The sequence below is a fragment of the Aedes aegypti genome, chromosome 1 (genome assembly GCF_002204515.2).
Source record: "Aedes aegypti strain LVP_AGWG chromosome 1, AaegL5.0 Primary Assembly, whole genome shotgun sequence".
Taxonomy (NCBI): Eukaryota; Metazoa; Arthropoda; class Insecta; order Diptera; family Culicidae; genus Aedes; species Aedes aegypti.
The window spans coordinates 104,221,854-104,242,587 of NC_035107.1; the positions used below are offsets into that span (position 1 = coordinate 104,221,854).

Consider the following 20,734-nt stretch of genomic DNA (forward strand, 5'->3'; position numbering starts at 1 on the left):
TTATATTTTTATCGTAAAATGTTCAAAAATGTAGTGATTTGAAACAGTTTTCAGGACGTTTTGAGTTTCTGGTATGTGCCTTGAGTATTAGGCATACGGAGATAGGAATTAAAGGTATACCAATGTAGATTTGACAAATAACTCACGTAAGGTAAGATACGTGGACACCTGCAAAGCGTGCTGATTCTCGCGATACAGGTTGAGGATCAATGGTCGATCATGGATTTTGATTCATGGGTTGCACTTCTCCGACATAATATACGTCATTGCTATCAACGATTCTGATCAATACCTGATAATGATAGAACTGCGCTCAAAATTCTCGGACTTTAAAAGTGAACAGTACAGACGCCCGCCTCTGTATGACCTTCAGCGAATTAACCAGATGGATGTCGCCACAACCTACGTCCCGCATCTGGAGCTAACGTTGCCGTACAAGGCTTTGCTTGCTGAAGCCTTTTGCGAGTTGTTGAACAGTCAGAGCAGCCATAAACATCACAGGTGAAAACAATGTATGGTGGACGGAGATCACAAAACGATTAGTTCGACACAGGGTGTAGAATTAATCTGGAGGAGAAGAACGAGGAGCATCACAGACAGAAGGGGAAGCAGCAGATTAGTCTGTTCGAAAGTTTCATACCGTGAGCAGAAATGTAAAAGTATATGCTCCCACCGTTCGGACGGAGGCAAGGTGATTGAAAGGTAGAAGCAGCACTACGACGAACATTTGAATGGTGCTGAGTGCACTGGTATGGACTTTCGAAGCAGTGAAGGAAATGACTACGTCGGAATGTTGGGCAATACCAACCAACTGAGGGAAGTTTAATATGCTATTCTAGAGTAACTAGGCAGTTGTAAAGGATGGTATATGAGCGGAGCTTATCAAGATGGGTTTGGAAGAGTTGGTCGCTTGGCTGTATCGGCTGATAGTCTTTGAATCTAGGATACATAACAACTGCCAAGGGGTCACCAAAAGGTTAAGTCTATATCTATCTATCTATCTATCTATCTATCTATCTATTCCGCTATCTGTAATTCTTGCATGAAGGATTCCAAGGGCTTGCAGATAAAATATTGAAGGGTGATAGAAGGGAAGATACAGAAAGAGATAATATACATAGCCACTAAATAGTAAAATAGTGCTCTTGGGCGCATTCTAACTCGTAAAGCGAAAACGATTGACATTTTGCTTAACTTAAGACCGATTGGATAATGTAGGAGTACACTCGATACTAAACAGACTTATACATCAAAAGAACAAATCTAGAGAACCACAAAATGGTTCCTGCTGAAATCTTGTCTGATTTATCACTGGCTGGTTGTTGCAAAGAGGTTGAGCTGATAGTTTTATTTAACTCTTAGTAAAATCTTTTCTGAACTAATATGTACCTTAGAAGAATCTGTTACAGTCAATTCTCTTATTAAACACAACTCACTTTTCTTCCACCACTGTTTCTTAACTATTTTTCATCGAATAAAGCAGCTTCATTTTTTTGTTTGAAGTTCAGTTATAATATAATCTTATAGGCCACACAAAATATCATATGAAATAGCTATAAAACATTTGAACAATTATGGTTGGTGTAATGTGGGTGGCTGAGTATGGTAGGAAACTTAACTGCATGATATGTATTTTTAAGATTTTTCAATATATTGCCGTGTAGCATCACCATGTTATGTTTTCATCTCTGAATCAAAGTCTTAGTTCGCTTCTATATAACAAAGAGCTTTTCATCATTATAAAAGTGCAGATTTAAATATATTTTCCATTGTTATTTAAGTAAAAATGTAGTAAAAAATTAATAAATACATCGAAAATCCATCTCAAACCATGCAACATAGATTTTTTCTCCCACGACGGATATTTTTGGCCCCATACCAACTTTTTCTTGTCTCAATTAGATCTTTCAAATGATATATGAGTCATCTGTGTACATTCCGGGCCCAGATTTGCCCAATCTCCTTTCCCAAATCTTCAAATCATTTTCCAGTATATTTCAATCGTATCTTCAGGAAAATGGCATGGATTTTTTTTTCAGTAATCAATAAAGTTTTTAATATAAAATGGGAGGTGTATTAAACATGATTGAGTTGTGGGCCAACCCTTGATTAATTTCTAGACACTCGGAAATCTTGGAGGATTTCCTAAACAAGTTACTAGTTACTATCCTACAGGAATTTCTTTCAAAATTATCGAACAGTCTAACCAAGAAATTAATGGAATAATTACAGAAATAATAGAAAAAAATATCCAGTAATATTTTACTTGAGAAATTGTTTCGACGAACTGCAGGATTAATTAATTCACACAAAAAACTCCAGAAGGATAACTGGAGGAACTTGCGTAGAAATTCTTGTACATCTTCCAAGAAAAATCCTTGAACATTATTCTTCAAAACTCTGGAATGAACCTTTCTGGACTTTCTTGGAAAATCTCCTTTAGGAATCTATGGGGAATCTCCTATAGAAGCAACTGAGGCAATTCGTGAAAGAGTTAGGCAACAAATATCTGGAGGAATTAATTACTGAGATAACCTCTTGGAAAACTTTCACTAGAATCATGTGCAAATTACTGGAGCGTCAGAGTGTTCAAGGATTTCATGCAGCAAATTCAGCAAAATTCCTCAAAACACCGCTGGAAGATTGTCTCGGACATTTGGTGAAGGAAGAGGAAGTATCCGAAGGGATCTCTGAAGTATTCAGGAATAAATCTTTAAAGTAAATACTAGCAGCTTTCCTGAAGCTCTTCCTTGAAAAATCTGAGAAGAAATTTCTATGGAACCTGCGAAATAGTCTTTAAAGTTTTCTCTAGAACCTTTGAAATTTAGCAAGCAGAATATGGAAAAATGTGACATTAAGGAATTTTTTTTTTTTTTTGTTAAAATAGAGACTTTAGAGACCTTCTGTCAAAAATAAAGACTTTAAAAAAACCGTGGGTGAGCAAAACTGAAAAAATAAACTAGTTGTAGAATTTCGAAGTTCATTCAAGTTTTTCGTCAAATCTGTCTGAGTGAATTGGTGACAACGATCAATAAACGCGATAAAATCGGCTAAGAACATAGTACAATTTTGCAAAACGTTCAAACCGTCATGGGATATTGGGAAACTAATATACAAAACTGTTATTGCTCCAGCTATACAATACGGTACAAAAGTATCAACACTTACAAAACGTAGTAGATTACAATTAGCCAAATATGAGAAACTAATTTTGAAAGATATATGGAATAACTGTAGAGTAGTAAAGAGAAAATTCAATGTGAGGAAAGAGATGAGCGGAAAAACTATCAATAGAAGAGTTAGAGTGGCTAGGTTGAATTACTATGGGCACATTATCAGGAGGCCAAATAAGCATCCACTGAAATCTGCTTTTAAATTTAAGTTCTGTTTTAAAAAGGAGGGAAGACCTAGTTTCACATGGAAAGATACGTTACAGCAAGATTTTTCAAGATATCGAGACATGACAAATAGCAAGTGGAAAGAACTAGCAACGGATAGAGAAAAACTTAAAAAGAAAGCAGAAGAAATTTATAAGGACAGCAATAGTGAAATTTCGGATGGAGAAGATAGCGAGTAGATATGTGATGACAGGGAAGCATTGTTAGAAAAGAAGACGATATACAAGAATAAATATAGAGTAACATATGTACACAAATAATTGAATGTGATTTAACTTACTGCCAAGAACCAAACAGTAAGATTGTTATGATATACTTCTGACCACGGATGATGAATCTTAATACGAAGCCAACGAACATGGGTACAAAGAGGTAAGATACTTTAATAACACTATATATGATATATTATTATATATTGGGTATTGGGGAGGGGTAGCATAAGGGAGTTAATTGAACTGTTGACTGGATGAAAGTGCGTGGGGTCGCCAGCCTTTTGTCATGAGAAAACAGCCTTAGTGTTGTCTTCCAAAGGTCTTTAAAGATATTAACTAGCCCTGCTACAACAAACCATCAGGTAGATCATTCCATCCCGGTATGATTCTGCAGCCATAGGTAATCCTTGCGCTGATGGTGGCTAAATAATCATCACATCATCATAAAATCTGTCTGAGTGAATTGGTCCGAAAAAGAATAAAAATTTGAAATTTTCTCAGTCTTGTGTTAATGACCGACTCTTTCATTTTGCTGTCAAGGATTCCATAAATTTGATTTTTTTTTCTGAGCTTCCAAGGACATAAAGACTTTAACAACGTTTGTCCTACCCATGGTTTTGAATATGGACGCGCCTCTGGGTGCACCACTAATGGTACACTTGCCCTAATACACATGGAACGACAAACTGTCGATCCATGCATGTGCATTATTTTTGGCAAAATATTGAGCGTAGAATCATGTAAACCGAGCATTGTTGCTTGCAATTTCACTTTCAAGATGCAAGCAAGTACAGTCACCCCACGCAGTTGAATCACCCACAATTTATGAATCAGCTGACTTCAAAAGACAAAGATTGATAAGAAACTATGAGTAAAAATAATTCTGTGATGTTTTGTGACAAGTTTGATAATAATTTTGTCTTTTGAAATCAGCTGATTCATAAATTCTGGGTGATTCCACTGCGTGGGGTCACTGTATGCAATATTGGCGAATGCTGCATGTAAGATCATGAAATGTTTCAGTTTCTTTCAAGATTGCTAGCACTTTTGAATGCAATGAGACAGTTGAGCTTGAGCTTGAGCTTGATTGGCCGCCCGTGGATGCACTCCAGTATCGCCAGATCAGCTGCACTTACACAAGGAACCAACCGAATGACTGCTTGGGACTAACAGGCATCCTCAGTGTATAAGTGCTGGTGATCTTCTATTTTTAGGCAACAATGGCACTTGCCACGTCAGAATGCAGACCAATGAGGGAAAGGGGGAGGAATTGATGATGCATTAAACTGACTCCCACGTAGACCGTATATTCCACTGCATCCACGTCATTTTTTTTTTTTTTTTTTTTTTTTTTTTTTTTTTTTTTTTTTTTTTTCTAAGCAATGGGGGGATAATCTGCTCAACAGACTCCGGACCGAGGTCCGGGAGTGTGGGGTTGGGGACCATTTACTACGTACAAGCAGTAAACAGGACTAAACCCCCGACCCACTAAACCATTTCCATTGCCGCCAAACCCTTCGTCTCTCCGGGACCACCAAGAAGGCATTGCTTCGGAGAGGGGCTATTGCACATCGCATCCTCCAGGTTAGCTGCGTAGCCATGCAGCAATGAACATCGATGACACGCTTATGGGGGTCCACCAAGGTAGCATGCTGGCGCATTGCCAGCTTCCCGGGTGGTCCTCACCTCCCGTTGTCCGCTGAAGGCGGGCAGGGTCGACCACTAAGCCCGCGCCCAGCTGCACCGCAGGTATCAAGAACTGATACTGCGGGCTTCGCAATTTGACCTACTGAAGGCTCAGGCCCTATCAGCTAGCACGAGCTGGGATTGCTGACGAAGGGGCCTCCACCTGCCCCGAACAACCAGAGGCTCGTACCCACCCAGTAGGCCGGCGCCACGACAGCAGCGCTACCAGGATGTTCTCCCCGCGGCCACTTAATCGCTGTAAGGGTCGATTTCGACCGTAGGGCACCGGTATGACCTACGTAGCCGACTGCGAACCCTTGGACCACCTGTTGATTAGCGTCTGCACTAGTCACTCCTCGAGTCCACACGCCACCTCCTTTGGAGTTCCGAGACGATGTGGGTGATAGCCGATGAAACGGCATTCCAGCCAAACTCGTCTGCACACATCCTCTGGACCAAATTGTCCGGAGTCGTGTCCCGACCGCATGTGGCAAACATGCGGTCACGCATTGTGCGGAAACGCGGGCACACGAACAAAACGTGTTCCGCCGTTTCCTCTAAACCTGCACAAACTGGACATTCGGGAGAACCCGCATGACCGAAACGGTGTAGATATTGTCTAAAGCATCCATGACCCGAAAGGACCTGTGTTAGGTGGAATGTTAGTTCCCCATGGCGCCTATTGACCCAGATATCTAACCTCGGAATCAACCTGTGAGTCCACACTCCCTTGGTGGAACTGTCCCACGCACGCTGCCATTTGACCATGGAGGCCAGTCTGGCAGTCCTGCGTATGCCTCTTGTGCCGCGCATTTCGAAGCACTCTATGTCTTCCATGATAAGGATACCAATAGGCATCATACCGGTGATGACACAAAGTGCATCGTGTGACACGGTACGGTACGCGCTCGCAACCCTCAGGCACATTAGCCTATAAGTACTCTCTAGCTTGCTACGGTAGCTATTGGTACTCAAAGCCGTGCCCCAAGCCGGGCCACCATACCTCAGTATGGACGAGGCGACACTGGCCAGAAGCTTACGCTTGCTGGCGTACACCGCAGAGCTATTGGACATCATCCGGGACAGTACCACAATAGCTGTGGAGGCTCTCTTGCAGGCATAATCGACATGGCTACCGAAGGTAAGCTTGTCGTCGATCATCACCCCCAAGTGTTTGACGGAGCGCTTCGAAGTGATTGTGCAGTCGCCTACACTGATCACCGCTTGCTGCGCCGACTTTCGGTTGTTGACAACAACAGCCTCCGTTTTGTGGTGAGCCAATTCCAGTTTCCTGGAGCTCATCCACTCCTCCACAATTGCGATCGAGTGGGCTGCAGTCAATTCCACTTCTTCGATCGATTCACCGTAGACCTCCAGCGTAATATCGTCGGCAAAGCCAACGATGACCACACCCGCCGGGAATTTTAATCTCAACACCTCGTCGTACATGACATTCCATAACACCGGACCCAGGATGGAACCTTGCGGGACTCCTGAGGTTATGTGAAAGCACTTCCGACCCACCTCTGTGTCATAGACTAATACCCGATTCTGGAAGTAACTTCCGAGAATCTTGTACAGGTACTCGGGTATCCCCAGACGCAGGAGCGCATCAGCAATAGCCGCCCAACTGGCACTATTAAATGCATTCCTTACATCCAGAGTCACTACTGCGCAGTAGCGAATACCCCTCCTCTTACGCTGGAGTGCTATCTCAGCGGTTTTCTTAACCGCCAGAATAGCGTCTACAGTGGACCTCCCTTTCCGGAAGCCGAACTGGTTGCCTGAGAGACCATTTACACCCTCGGTGTACCTCGACAGTCTGTTGAGGATGATCTTCTCGAGCACTTTCCCCACCGTGTCAATCAAGCAAATTGGTCTATACGCCGACGGGTCACCGGGTGGTTTCCCCGCCTTTGGCAATAGTACCAGGCTCTGCCTCTTCCACGCATCTGGAAATACTCCCTCGTCCAGGCATATCTGCATAGCAGATCTGAACATACCGGGAGCCTCCAAGATTGCGACTTTGAGGGCCAGGTTTGGAACTCCGTCCGGACCTGGTGCCTTCCCCATGCTTAGGGATTTTGCAATCCCTACAAGTTCCTCATCAGTTACTCTATCCTCATCACCAGCCCCAATCCCCGGCTGTCCTACAAAAGGAGGCCATGGGCTAGGGTTGTGGCGCGGGAAGAGCCCCTCGATGATCCCCTCCAGCATCTGTGGAGACTGCTCCGTAGGAGCAATTGCACCTCTTGTCTTCGCCATTACGATCCTGTAGGCATCACCCCACGGGTTCGCGTTGGCACTCTGACAGAGTCCCTCGAAGCAGGCCTTTTTGCTTGCCCTTATCTCAGACTTCAGCGCGACTTTGGCAGCGGTGAACACCGCCCGTCGTTCTTCACGCTCCTGCTCGGTACGTGCTCGCTGCATCCGTCTCCTGGCCCGTAGGCAGGCACGGCGCAGGTTCGCAATAGCTTGAGTCCACCAGTATGTCGGTGGTCTCCCATTCCTAGGGTGGACTTTTCTAGGCATGGTCGCATCGCATGCACGCGTAAGCACCGCTACCAGTTCGTCCCCGCTTAGGCCGAGTAGGTTACGCTCACGGCGGAGCGCCTCCCTAAGTACTTCATCATTGAAGTACGATGTCTTCCACCTACGAGGGCTTGGCCTTGACCTAGCCGCTTCCTCAACCCGCTGCCTGCTGTTGTTGTAGTCGATACTGTAGCGAACCGCCAGGTGGTCGCTGTGAGTGTAGCCATCGTCTACCCTCCAGTTCGAACTACTCGTTAGGCCAGGACTACAAAAAGTAACGTCGATAATCGACTCCGCTCCGTTACGGCTGAAGGTACTTTTGGCACCAACATTAGCCAGATCGACATCTAGCACGGCCAGTGCCTCTAGCAGGATTTGACCTCGCTGGTTCGTGTTACGGCTTCCCCATTCCACGGCCCAGGCATTGAAGTCACCCGCTATTACAACTGGCCTTCGCCCTGTCAGCGCGGTCGTCATACAGTCCAGCATCTGCGTGAACCGCTCGGTCGACCAACTCGGAGGCGCATAGCAGCTACAGAAGAGGACCCCGTTTACTTTGGCGATCACGAAGCCCTCGTAGGTAGTAGACACCAACTGCTGGACAGGGTATTTACCCGTTGTCCATATCGCCGCCATTTTTCCGGATCCATCCACGACCCAGTTGCCGTTGCCGGCGGGTACTCGGTATGGGTCCGATATGATGGCGATGTCCGTCCCCCACTCAGCAACTGACTGGTACAGCAGTTGCTGAGCTGCGTCACAGTGGTTCAGGTTCAGCTGCGTTACCTGCACTGTGATTTTTCGTTGATGGCTCGTTTGAAGGTCGGGCACCTTGAGCCTCCCGTTGGGTGATTGTTGTTCACGGACTTGCCGGAACAAATCAAGCACTTGGGAGGGTTCTTGCAGCCTAGTGCCTTATGACCTTCCTCACCACAACGCCTGCACAACTTAGTCCTATCAGGGCCTTTACAGCCCCAGGACTTGTGTCCAGGTTCCCTGCACCTAAAGCAGATCACTGGTTGCTCATGTATGTTCAGTGAACATACTGACCAACCAACCTTGATCTTACCTACCTTAGCGGACTTATTTGCGTCTGCCACAGGTAGGTGTACTAAGGCCACCTGAGTACCTGCCGGACCTTTCCGTAGCTGAACGGCGGTGGTGGGCACCTGCACTTCGCACTGTTGCCGCAGTGCCGTGACGAGCTCTTCTGCGTTAGTGATCTCGTCAAGGTTCATCACCTTCAGAGTCACTGACTGCGTCAGAGCCCTCACTTCAACACCAGCGCCAAGGACCTCTTCCGCCAAACTTTTGTAGGCGGCGCCCTTGCGCTCCTTGTCGCGCTTAAGCTCGAGGATCATTTCACCTGTACGAGTGCGTCTGACACTGCGTACGTCGGCTCCTAGATCCGCAAGCTTCGCGTCGCTGCGCATCGCCTTCAGGACTTCCGAGTACTTGGACTCTTCCGTCTTGATGATGATCGCATCACCCTTTTCGCGCTTGGCACCTACCCTCCTACCTTTCTTAGGTCTGGTATCCCTGCGCTCCTGTTTCTCCTGTTTCTTCTTCTTCTTCTTCCTCACTACGGTTGTCCAGGGGGCGTCCCCCCCCTGCTCCGCCCTGACCTGTGGTGATGGAGGACCTCTCAATGGTCGCAACCCCCTGTTCCCATCACTCCGTGAGGGGCCAGCCTTTTCGGGCCCACCCTTCTCGGCTTTCCGGGACGCCTGGCTGGGGTCCGATTTTCCGGCACTTCTGCCGGTTTTCGGGGTCAGTATCCGCCTGGCCTTACGAGCACCGCCGGGTAGCTCCTCCCCTGACGGCTGCCTCGCGCGCTTCTGCGATTGCTTGCTGTAAGCATTCGCTTCCACGCTTTTGGGGCTGCCCGCGAAAACGAAGGGTTCCGTCTGGGTAGACTTCGGCACCTTCAGTTCCACGGGTTCTGCCGCAGCCACAGTCACCATGGGTTCAGCATGGTTCTGCTTGGCCGCCAACATTGACTTACGAAGTCTAAGCAAGGCCTGCTTGAGGTCCTTGCTGATGTTAGACTTCGAGGACGCAAAGTCAATTATGGAGTCAAGCTGCTGTGCAGCCACTTCCATCGCAGAGAGCCCATCTCTACTTTTATTGATGGCCCTCATCAACCACGCTCCATCCATAACTTCACCCGATGCGTTAGCCGGGGATGAAATATGGGTTCCAGCACTGGCACTACGTGCACTGCTGCCTCCTCCTGCTTCTACTCTCCTCAACGGAGATCTAGCTAGCCAACTTCTTGCGAAGGGGTTCGCTTCCCTACTACTGCTACTACCTGCACTACTACTATTGTTTTGATTAGATATTGTACTCATTTTTGAATCCCACGAGTAGCACGGGAAAAGAGGTCCACCACGCCAGAGCCCTGCATTAACGCGGTAAGGGACAAAATACTGTGAGGGGTGCCCAGGTGCCCCACAGGCTCCGTTAATGGCCGAACATCTTTTTCACCCCTTCGACCATTCATTCCTCAGCACGGTTTTTCGCATCACACCTTGAATTGGGGTTACCCCGTTTGGTGGACTCTTACCACCGGAACGGGTTGTCCGTAGTTCTATTCTGGACGCCGGAACTACACGGCCACGTCAGTTCATGCGGGAGTGTGTATGGATTGGGAGAAAGGCATGGCAGAGAGGTTTGCTTTTGTGGTTAGCAGACAGCCTATGTATCAGGCGTAAGAAAGGCATGCGCGTGGAAGTAGGAAGCGTTAGGGAAACGGTTTCTTGTCCGTCTCTGGTTCTAGCGTTTGCTATGAACGAATAGTTTGAGTGTGATATATTTAGAATGGAAGATAGAAGCAAGTGAGAGATATACAACTACAAAGTACGAGGAAAGTACGGGCCTGGGATTGAACCCATGACCTTCTGCATATGAAGCAGAAGCGGTAGCCATCAGACCACCAACCCCGTCTTTTGAATGCAATGAGACAGTTTACATTATTTATCGTTGAATATTCAGTTATAACTCGTTTAACATGATAATCATAAAAAGTTAAGTTCCATGAAAATTTGAGATTGTTTTGCTGTGTGAATAAGTTTGTTAAAAATCGCTTCTTTGCAAATAATCAGGATCTCGAGACAAAGCAATGTTTTGAGGTACACAGCAAAAAATTATTAAATTTATACGATTCGTAAACCTTTATGTTTGTCATGTAAAACGAGTTATAACTGAATATTTAACGATAAGTAATGTAAACTGCCTCATTGCAATCAGGAATACTTGCAATCTTGAGTGACGCTGAAACATTTCTTGATCTTGCATCTAATATTCGCCTATATTTTATTTGTTTTACTTCTTGAAAGTTAAATTGCAAACGAAAATGCTCTGCTCACACGATTATACGCTAAATGTTCTGTAAAAATAATGCACATGAATGGATTAATCATTCCATGTCAGCGGTGCAACCAAGGGGGGGGGGGTTTTGGGGGTCAACGATTCCGAATTTTCCGATGCTTTTTCCATTCCAGCAAATATTTTGATATTGCGAATTCCAGCAGTTCATTTCCCTGAAACCACTAAAAAACACTTGGTCCAGTCTGTCTGAACACCGACAATTTGTTCCATTAAAAAAATGGATGCAGTATAGTAGTCAATTAATCGAGTTACAAAGTCAAAGCAATCCAATAACGAAGTTGGGTCTAGGGCAATCCGACTCCAGTACATGAAATAAAATCTTGCCAATAGATGCAAAACACGTTTCTCACCATAAGACTTGATTTTCAGTATTATCAATTCTTTAAAATAGGAAGTATATGCTATCACTGGCAGTTAAGTTTTTTCAATGCTAATTTACTTCCGTCCCACTGCAACATTTGTGGAAATAATTTCTTTTGTTAATTACTGAGCGTTAAAATTACTCTAAATGTTGAAAAAAAAAATATATTCAAGAAATTACACAGATCAACAGAAATTGCATGGTAATACGCAAATATATTGTAGTTTTGCTTTATTCACTTTAATTATACGCGTTATTTTTATTATATTTCAATTCCTCGACATATTTTTTTTTTATTAAAACTACCTTTTTTAAAAAAAAGTACCTTCAAATTTACAACAAACACTTTATTTTTGACAGCTTGTTCAGCAATATTGGCGAATGTTGGATGCAAGATCATGAAACGTTTCATTTTTACTCAAGATTGCAAGCATTTCTGAATGCAGTTTACATTATTTATCGTTGAATATTCAGATATAACTTGTTTTACATGACAATCATAAAAGTTTACGTGTAATGTAATTTAAGATTTTTTTTTGCTGTGCACGTTTTCAATTTTGAGTGAAGAAAAATGTCAAAAAGGCAATAGATGGCTCTTTTTCACTGGTAGTAAAAACGAAATCCTGAAGCAAAGAAAGCACCACGGAAGATGAACTAAACACAAAAAGTTATGTATTCACTTTACACTTGATTTCTAATCACTACTTTTTTGATCCAGTTTCCTTATTGCAAGTAATTTACGTTCTTCATTATTTTCCATACGTTTTGACAGTTCTCCGACTACCATTCTTCCATGCGCTTGTGTTGAAAGTTTGAGAAATTTCTGAATCCAGCGTAGCGCGATCAGTGGGTGAAATACAAACAACAGTGTCGCCGCTCGGCGGCCAGTATAAGAAATTGAATGTTCGAAAGGTTGTTGCCTGTACTTTTTGCCGCTAGCGCCAACTGTTAGGGATTATTAACGAAATAAACAGTCGTTACCCTATTGACTGTTTGACGATAAACTTGCAACGATCGACGCGCCACCATATTTCATATAACGGAGGTTATTAGAACTAACTTGGAGGTGATGATTTGGAGGTTATTTGGCAATTTGGAGGTTAAAATCACTAGCGATTTTGCGGTAGGATGTTGACGTTTGATTACGAATTGAAATCATCAAATCACGAATCAAGTATGCTGGAACCATGAATAAAAATCATAAAAACATAAGCACTAGTCATGGATTAGTCATCTGTCATTTATGAATCCTATTTTTGATACGCAGGTGGCAATTTCAGTCATGAAATCATGAAGGAGGATCTGATATCATGAACACAGGTCATGAAAACATAAGCATTTTTCATGTATTTAGATGCCTGTTTATGATTCTGACTTTGGTGCAGAAAAGTGGCAAATTGAGTCGTGATATCATGGAGCAGGATCCCTGAATCATGAACTCATTTCATGAAAACAAACACCATGCGTCAAATAAGATCCCAGCTTATGTTTGTCATGAAACATAAACAAATAAAATGAAGATTGAAATCGTCACGGCTTCTGTGCCGGTAGTTTTGTAATAAATCGTGAAAACATTCCACAGATGTCAACCTAACGAGTGCTACATCTTTAGTAGGAACGCGAACATTCAATGGTCAGGTTTGTAGGTTGTTTCGAGCATCAATTGAATTGACAATGGTCCTTGGGCTCACAAAACGCTGATGGATTGCATGAGTGATGGAACACTCCTTAACGTTCAACGCTCCATCATCGTTATAATCGTCATAATCAAAACTTCAAAAGCAGTTTTTCTGTTCAAAACTAAAAATTATTCGATGAAAATGTGTTCACTGTGTTACAGTTGTAGAATAGAATACAGTGAACACATTTTCCTGAAATTTGTTTTGGATTTTGAACGAAAAAACTGCTTATGAAAATTCGGAAATCAATGACGGATCCTGCCCCCTTAACGACTCTGCGGATGTAGAAAGTGGAACTGGAACATACGGCTGCCGAAGGCCTTCTGTGAGCTGCTCTTTTATAGGATGTGGGGAATGCATCACATCCGAACAGTTAAAATCGCCGTTAAAGCTTGTCAAGCAAAATCTTCGCTCAAAGATTGCCCGGTTCTGCATAGTAAGGGTGAAAGCTTTCAAGTACATTTTGGAATATCTAGGCAACAGCTCCGGCAGATTAATTGTGTTGTGAAATAATATGGGAACTCACGGAAATTTCGCCAAGAATGTCATCGATATGATGATACGGTGCCGAAGAGCATGGCCTTCAATTTAAACTGTTTCCAAAACAAAACTTTTTTTTATATAATTTCACTAGAAAACATCATTGATCGCCATAAGAGCGTTGACTAAGGTGAAGAAAGTGACCGATAGGTTTGTGAAACGCCCTGAGCATACAAGTTCTTGCATAAAAGTCACGATTCCATGACTTTTAGTCATGGAATCGTGACTTTTAGTTATGATATCATGAAGCGTAAAATTTTCTAAAATCATGTCTTTTTGTTCATTAATCCGGCAACGGATTTTTTTTTTCCGTGTAGGGCAGGACCAACTCCCTGAAGTAAGCTCTAGTTTTTGAAGCCTACCACGTTCTCCGTGGCGCTAGTGCTGAGTAAACAAGTTTAGGCTTTGACCCCATCAAACTCCGCGCGATAGCGACAAATGTCGCATAAGAAAAAAAAAATATTGTGTATTTCTTACACTACTGGACTGCGTAGTGGGGTTTTATAAGTGTAAAAATGCGAATAAAAGTGCGGGATTGCATCAAATCTTGTTGGTATCTTCAAAGCACTTATTCTTTGGATCGCGAAGAATAAGCCCACTGAAGACACGGACTCGATTAGATGCAATCGCGCACTTTTATTAGCGATTTCGCAATTGTAAAAACATCTGCGATAGTCCAGTGGCGAAAGAAATGCACAATACTATTGATAATGGTTTATGAATGCGCCAAATATAATGTGGCTAAATTATCTTGTGACTACAGAAAACTGGAAACAAATACACGCACTTAACACCAGAATAATAAGTAAAATATAAATGTCGCATTGAAAACGAGTGTGTTTCGTGTTTAAATCGATATTTTTGCGCTAGATGTCAAATCAGCCCCTCCTTTAGCACTAAAATGTTGGTTTCACTCTAGTTGTTCGTGGATAACAGCCGTTTCAATCCTGTTGGCAGGTCTGGTTTAGAGTGATTCTATGTATTTATCGTTGAATATTCTGATTCGGCTACCTTAGGTACCCAACGGCCTTGGCTCTATTTGGATACCACGACAATATCGGTTATTGCATGCATGAAAAGGCATGTCTTAAAAATATATTAGATTTTTTGGATTAACATACATTTTTGCTGCTTCAAAACAGTCATAATGGAATAAAGTCATGGAGAAATAAGTAGTAGATAGATAGGCTTTTGTACATAATTTTAATTAACATTCTACAATCACATTGCTTATTTCGAAGCAAAAAGAACTAATTTAAACATATCTTCACCAGTCCAAAACCTCAAAACTACCTCCTCTCTTTGGGTCGAATGCAGCGGTTACCCTATTATCACGTTCTCTAGCGATAGCAGTCATAGTGCCAATTCCCGTCGACAATCTCACTTCATGACCTCGTTCCCTCAGTCCATTGATCACTTCCTGGTCAAAACTCTGCTCCACATCGGCTGCCAACGGCGCTAGCTGGTGATGCAATCTCGGTGCACTCATTGCCCCTTCCAGATCTCGACCGAAAAACACACTTTGAAGAACCAACAGCACCGTAGCGGTAGTAATCCGTGTTCCACCGGCTCCTCCCACAACCATCCGGACATCACCTTCGGCATCTACTACGATGGTTGGTGTCATCGACGACAACGGCCGTTTTCCGGGTGCCACGTAATTCGCCGGAGAAGCGGGGACACCGAACGAGTTGATCACACCTGGGGTCGAGAAATCATCCATGATATTGTTGAATATGATCCCGGTGGATGGCGATCGCCGTTTGCATCCGAAGCTGTGAAATAAATTGGTTCAGTCTACATTACACCTTCGATTGGGATAGATGGGACAAGTCAGCACTTACTAAGTGTTGATGGTTCCGGTCATGGCGACCGCATCACCATTCGGAGCCAACACGGAAATGTGAGCCGTACCGTGATCTTCTTCTTCGGAGAACTCTGCTCCGTAGTACTGGTAATCGGTGAACGTGCGATTGCTGTCGATCTTTTCCCGTACCAACGTGGCAAAATCCTTGCTGGTAAGATTCTGTACCAGTTCTTGGATCTCCGGGACGAAATCAGGATCGCCAACTCGCGTTCGCAGTCCGTAGGCATGCTTGAAGCTCTCCACCACCCGATGCCAAGTGAGAGGATCATCCGCCTGGAGGTTTTCATAGCCATCGAGTATGTTTAGGATATTGATGGCAATTGATCCACTTCCCGGAAGAGGCATACTGTAGACGCTTGATCCTTCGTGTAGCTTCGTGTACGCTGGTGGAAGCCAACGTGGTCTGAAAAAATAAGATTTTACTGTAACATGCTTTTAAAAAATCAATTTGATATGCCCTACTTGTAGTTCAGGAAGTCTTCCTTTGTTATGATGCTGCCAAAGCTTTTCAAGTCCTCTAGGATCTTCGGCAATAATGTACCATTTGCTGCATGCAGTGCGTTAGCTCCCTCGTTGGCAATAACCTCCAAGGTATCACCAAAAGCGGTGTATTTCAAGTTATCACCTAGTTTCCACACGTCGTCAGTGTCTGGATTTACGAACAATTCTCGGAGCGATGGAATCGTCCGTAGATTTGTTCGCTGCGCTTGCAAGGCACTCACGAGGAACTCATTTACACTAATACCATTCCTAGCTAACTCAATCACCGGTTCGAACAAATCCTTCCATGGTAAGCTTCCGTAACGTTCATGAAGCTCCCAGAAACCTTTGATAACGCCCGGAGTGCCGATCGCCAGCCCTCCCAATACAGCAGCATCCCCATCACCTACAAACATATCTTCTGTAGCGGCTGCGGGCGCCATTTCTCGAGCATCCATCGTCTCTACAACTCCCGTCTTCCGGTTGTATACCGTAGCCAGAAATCCACCACCGATTCCTGTGCTTTGGGGCGATGTGAGCTCTTCGCATATCATAAGAGTGATCGCTGCATCGACTGCCGAGCCGCCCTTCCTCAGAATACCTGCACCGATTGCGGCGCATTCGTCTCCATTGGAGACTACCGCTGCTCCAGGAAGATATTCCTTCTCATCGGAGTCATCACTGCGGAGACCGAAGTACAAGCCTAGGACTAACGCCACCACAAGGATAGCCGCAAGTGTCGAAAACAGCAAGAGCTTCTTCTTGCTGAGGTTGAAGCTGTTGAAAAACAGGAACCGTTAAAGACATCCTCAAAATAAACCAAGTAGAACTACGTACAGCATTTTTACCCTTGATGTTCTAGTAACCTGCGTTCTAGTTTTCGCTGGATCTAGTTTTCAATGTTAACTGACCACAGGTTCGATATGTACTGAGATGTTTCTCAATATTATCTTGCAAATTGCCTATCACAAACTGAATAATCCTTTCGATAACAGTGAAAAGAGAATGTAATACTGCCGCAAATGATCAACCACATAGTGACAAAACGGTATTAACTTTAATTGCCTTGTTGTGATAAGAGCAATGTTTTTGTGTGAAACACAGATAACAACCCAATTCTCCCGGGGTATAAACATTACAGATCAAGTTATGCAAGGTGATGACGTCGAAGATTATCGAACGCGTCGAGAGATAGCAGGGTACACGCGAAGCGTACGAAGCCCGTTATCGAATTATATTGTTAAAATTTGGCGTCTTCCCGTACAGGTAATCCCAAGCCGTTGATAGCATTAGTCATTGTCTGAAGCGCGTAATAGTTCACTACCCTTCATGGTTAACAATTGTGGAACATCAAATTCACATACCGATGACTAGAAATCAACTATCTCGTGCTTCTTCGTGGCATCACATCCCCCATGGGACCGAGTCTGCTTCTCATTAAAGAGTTATATCTGCACTAAGTCAAGAGCCAAAGTTGTACTGAGCACACTAGGTCTGGGAAGTGCACGAATCGACATCACAGCACGAGTGAGGTGGCGTTGGCAGCCGTTTAAGGTGTGACTGCTCATGAGTTCAGGAATTCTAACCAAAGAGATTCTGGACCATTAACAATAGGGTAAAAGCAACGGTTTTGGTCATACGCCAGTTGTAGCCATAGTGAGTAAAACACCGTTTTACATTGCCAATCAGCATGAAACCTTCTATGTTCTGTACATCACATTCACATGATAGAGCAACATTCATTTACTCGTACGGATTGGTTCAAAACATAAGAAAACCAATTCATTTTCCTTAGTCTCATAAGAAACCAATGTGATTGGCCAATCTAGGAACCAAAGCTAAATATCCACAGCTCAATTTTTAAAGCGAAAAAATAATTTTAGAGCCTTTTTTAAAAAGTCGAGTCGACCAAAAACGACTCGACTGAAGTCCCTGTCGACCAAAAATTTTGCTCGACTCGGCTCTGTCACTCGAGTTTATCGACAGCTGTCACTCTATGTGACTGGATTACTATGGGAGTTGACGGGTGACATCTGAAATATGCATGCTTACTTTGATCGTCAATGGCTACAGGCGAGTCACATGAATCCACTCGATTTAGTTCAGTTTCGAAATTTTACATACATAATATGGATTGAAAGCTTGTATTTTATATATTTGTAGTATAAATACGGCTTGCCATATAATTTTTATTGACATTTACTCTTAAGCTGGCAAAATCCGGTGCTTTCGCCCTACTCAAAGTCACTTTCAGAAGGTATAGCAGTGCACATTACCAAGGGCTTTGTACGGTTTTATCGTGGAAAGGTGATGAAAAACAGCCTATTACGATGAGAAATGGCAAAAAATATTAAAAATACGTCAATATACCACTGGTTGTGTTCTGAGAGAGAGAGGATACAGCTCACTGACAGTTGGCATATTTTCTTGCCTTCTTTGATCTCTTTCTTTTATTCTTGGGTTGTGCGCAACGGTCAGATGACCTTATTTTGGTTAAAATTATATTCACTTCTTGTTGTTCACTATGAAAGAGGGTACGAATCAAAATCAATAGCAGTTTACCAACACGCAACTGTATCTAGTAATTCAACTTTTTGAAATATAAAATCATCAAAAAACACTTAGAAATTTTATTTAACTTTACTTTAATTTTGACGGTTTTTCACGCTTTGCCCTTCGAATGTGCGGGTTCCCTGTGACAGTTGATGATAGGTTTCCATGACTTTTGGGAGCTCGCAATCAAAGTCAGCTGTCTCCTCTCTCTCTCTCTCTCCGGTTGTGCTTGATAGTATCACTTATCTCTGCAATGATGCTCTAACTTCGGGAAAAATATTGTTGTTTTACTTTAGTGTATAACATGAATTTGAATTAAAATAAAACTGGCAGCACTGGTATTTCAAAACTTAAAGCATCTTGCTCCGGTGTTGACTTCCACAAACAACCGTTGTGCCAGTGTCGCAATGATTCAAGATCAATTTGATCTACGTTACTTCCAATACTGTCGTGATGCGATCGCCTTCTTATACGCAGGACACTTAAAACCGCCCGTTATATGGGCGTTTCCTTCCTCCGGTTTACAGAGTAAACACTTTGGTCGCTTCGTACAATCTTTTCCGTAGTCCCTTTCTCCCCGCAATACCTGCACAACTCTGATCGGTCGGAACCGTTACAGATTGCCGCCTGATGTCCAAAGTCCATGCACTTAAAGCACCTCATCGATGGCCTCTCGGCTCGGGAGACGAGTCTCAGTGGACAAACCGACTATCCAATTTTCACCTTTTCCTTCTCCACTTGTTTTATTGGCTGCGGCCACTGGTAGCCGAATCGTCGCTAGCTGTGTGCCATCGTACGACTTTGAAAGTCGGATTGTCATGGCCACATCTCCAATGTCACACTGTGATCGCAAATCCAGTTGCAGATCATCATTGGATGTGATCTCGTCCAGGTATCTGCATTCAACATATGCCTCCTGAATTAAGGCTTTTACGCTTGCCTCGTTGGCCAAGGACTCAGCAATCAACTCCTGGTAGGCCGAGCTTTTGATCACTGGATAGTTCTTTAGCTCGATGAGCATTTCTCCTCTCTGAGTACGCCTCGTTCTGACCACGTTCTCTCCGAGGTCTTTTAGCTTCGGATCATCTCTGACCTTACGAAGAATTGCTGTGTACGTGGTTTGGTCGTTTGCCTTAACTAGAATGGCGTCCCCCTTCGACCACTCACGCCGTGGGCGGCTAGTCTCTTTCTTCGTACCCTCCTTTTTTTCTCTTCCTTCGCCATGTTCCTTCTCTCTGTTCTTCTGGCTTCTGACGGTTTGCCATTCTTCATCGTTTTCTGCTCCGTTCAACAGGTAGTTACCTTGTTCGTTTTTCTGTTTTTTCAAGCTTGCTTCTTCTCCTGGCGAGTCTCTATCACGCTCGTTTGACGGCTTGTTGGCATGTACCTTAGGGGTTTTAGGCGTGTCATCCACTTTTTGTTCCTTAGCATTTTGTAGTGCCTTTTCGGCTGCCTCGGCTCTCATTTTTAGCGCATTTTGTTCGTTTTCGGTTGCGTAAATGGCGGATTTTATGCTCGTTACTGGTTTCTAATCTTGTGATGCACATTAGTCCTGTCCTTTATGTACTCGTAGAGTTCATTGACCTTCTTTTTGGCCTCCATTAACTTAGACTTCCCCGTTAGGCCTTCCTGGCAAATGCTGTTGCTCGATTTTGGTGTGAACGATGGGCTTTGAAACCCTAGTCCTGCTTGGAGTCTATAATTATCACCTTGCAACGCCCTGCTGCTACTTGCTGGTGCCTCCTGCTGTGCTACTGGCGAACGTTGTAGATTTCCGCTTCTCGCGAACGCATTTGCGTTCTCACCCTCTGCTGATCAACCTCCATTACGGTATTGTCTGAGATGTTCTCCATTTTTGTTGGGTGGCTATCTTCCTCCTCGTCGTAAGTAGTCGCCTTCGTGATCCCATGGTGATCTTTGCAAGCAGTGAGAGCCAGGGTTGACACGGTCCTTCATGGGGTACCGTGTTCAGAGCCAGATCAGCGAAAGACAGGAAACGTTCAACTGTACGTACACTATTATGTATATCTCATCAC

At 43.8% G+C, this 20,734-nt stretch overlaps 2 protein-coding genes across 4 annotated transcripts in view; one reads left to right on the forward strand and one right to left on the reverse strand.

The window, feature by feature from the left end:
• Positions 1–20,734, forward strand: part of LOC5564407 (lachesin) — a 489,285-nt gene that overhangs the window by 371,286 nt on the left and 97,265 nt on the right. The gene's annotated exons all lie outside the window — the stretch shown is intronic.
• On the reverse strand, positions 14,983–17,128 carry LOC5564390 (gamma-glutamyltranspeptidase 1). The gene is made up of 4 exons (XM_001648703.2): positions 16,983–17,128; positions 16,128–16,922; positions 15,643–16,068; positions 14,983–15,573 (listed from the first exon to the last, which is right to left on the reverse strand). The coding sequence occupies exons 1-4, from the start codon at positions 16,985–16,987 to the stop codon at positions 15,066–15,068; spliced, it is 1,734 nt and encodes a 577-aa protein (XP_001648753.2). The 5' UTR covers positions 16,988–17,128; the 3' UTR covers positions 14,983–15,065.

What these genes read in the sequence shown, in the direction of transcription:
- LOC5564390 (XM_001648703.2), bottom strand. An exon ending in GAAGACTTCCTGAACTACAA is followed by an intron (nt 16,069 to 16,127) that starts GTAGGGCATATC and finishes TTATTTTTTCAG; the next exon opens with ACCACGTTGGCTTCCACCAG. An exon ending in ACCGGAACCATCAACACTTA is followed by an intron (nt 15,574 to 15,642) that starts GTAAGTGCTGAC and finishes TTTATTTCACAG; the next exon opens with CTTCGGATGCAAACGGCGAT.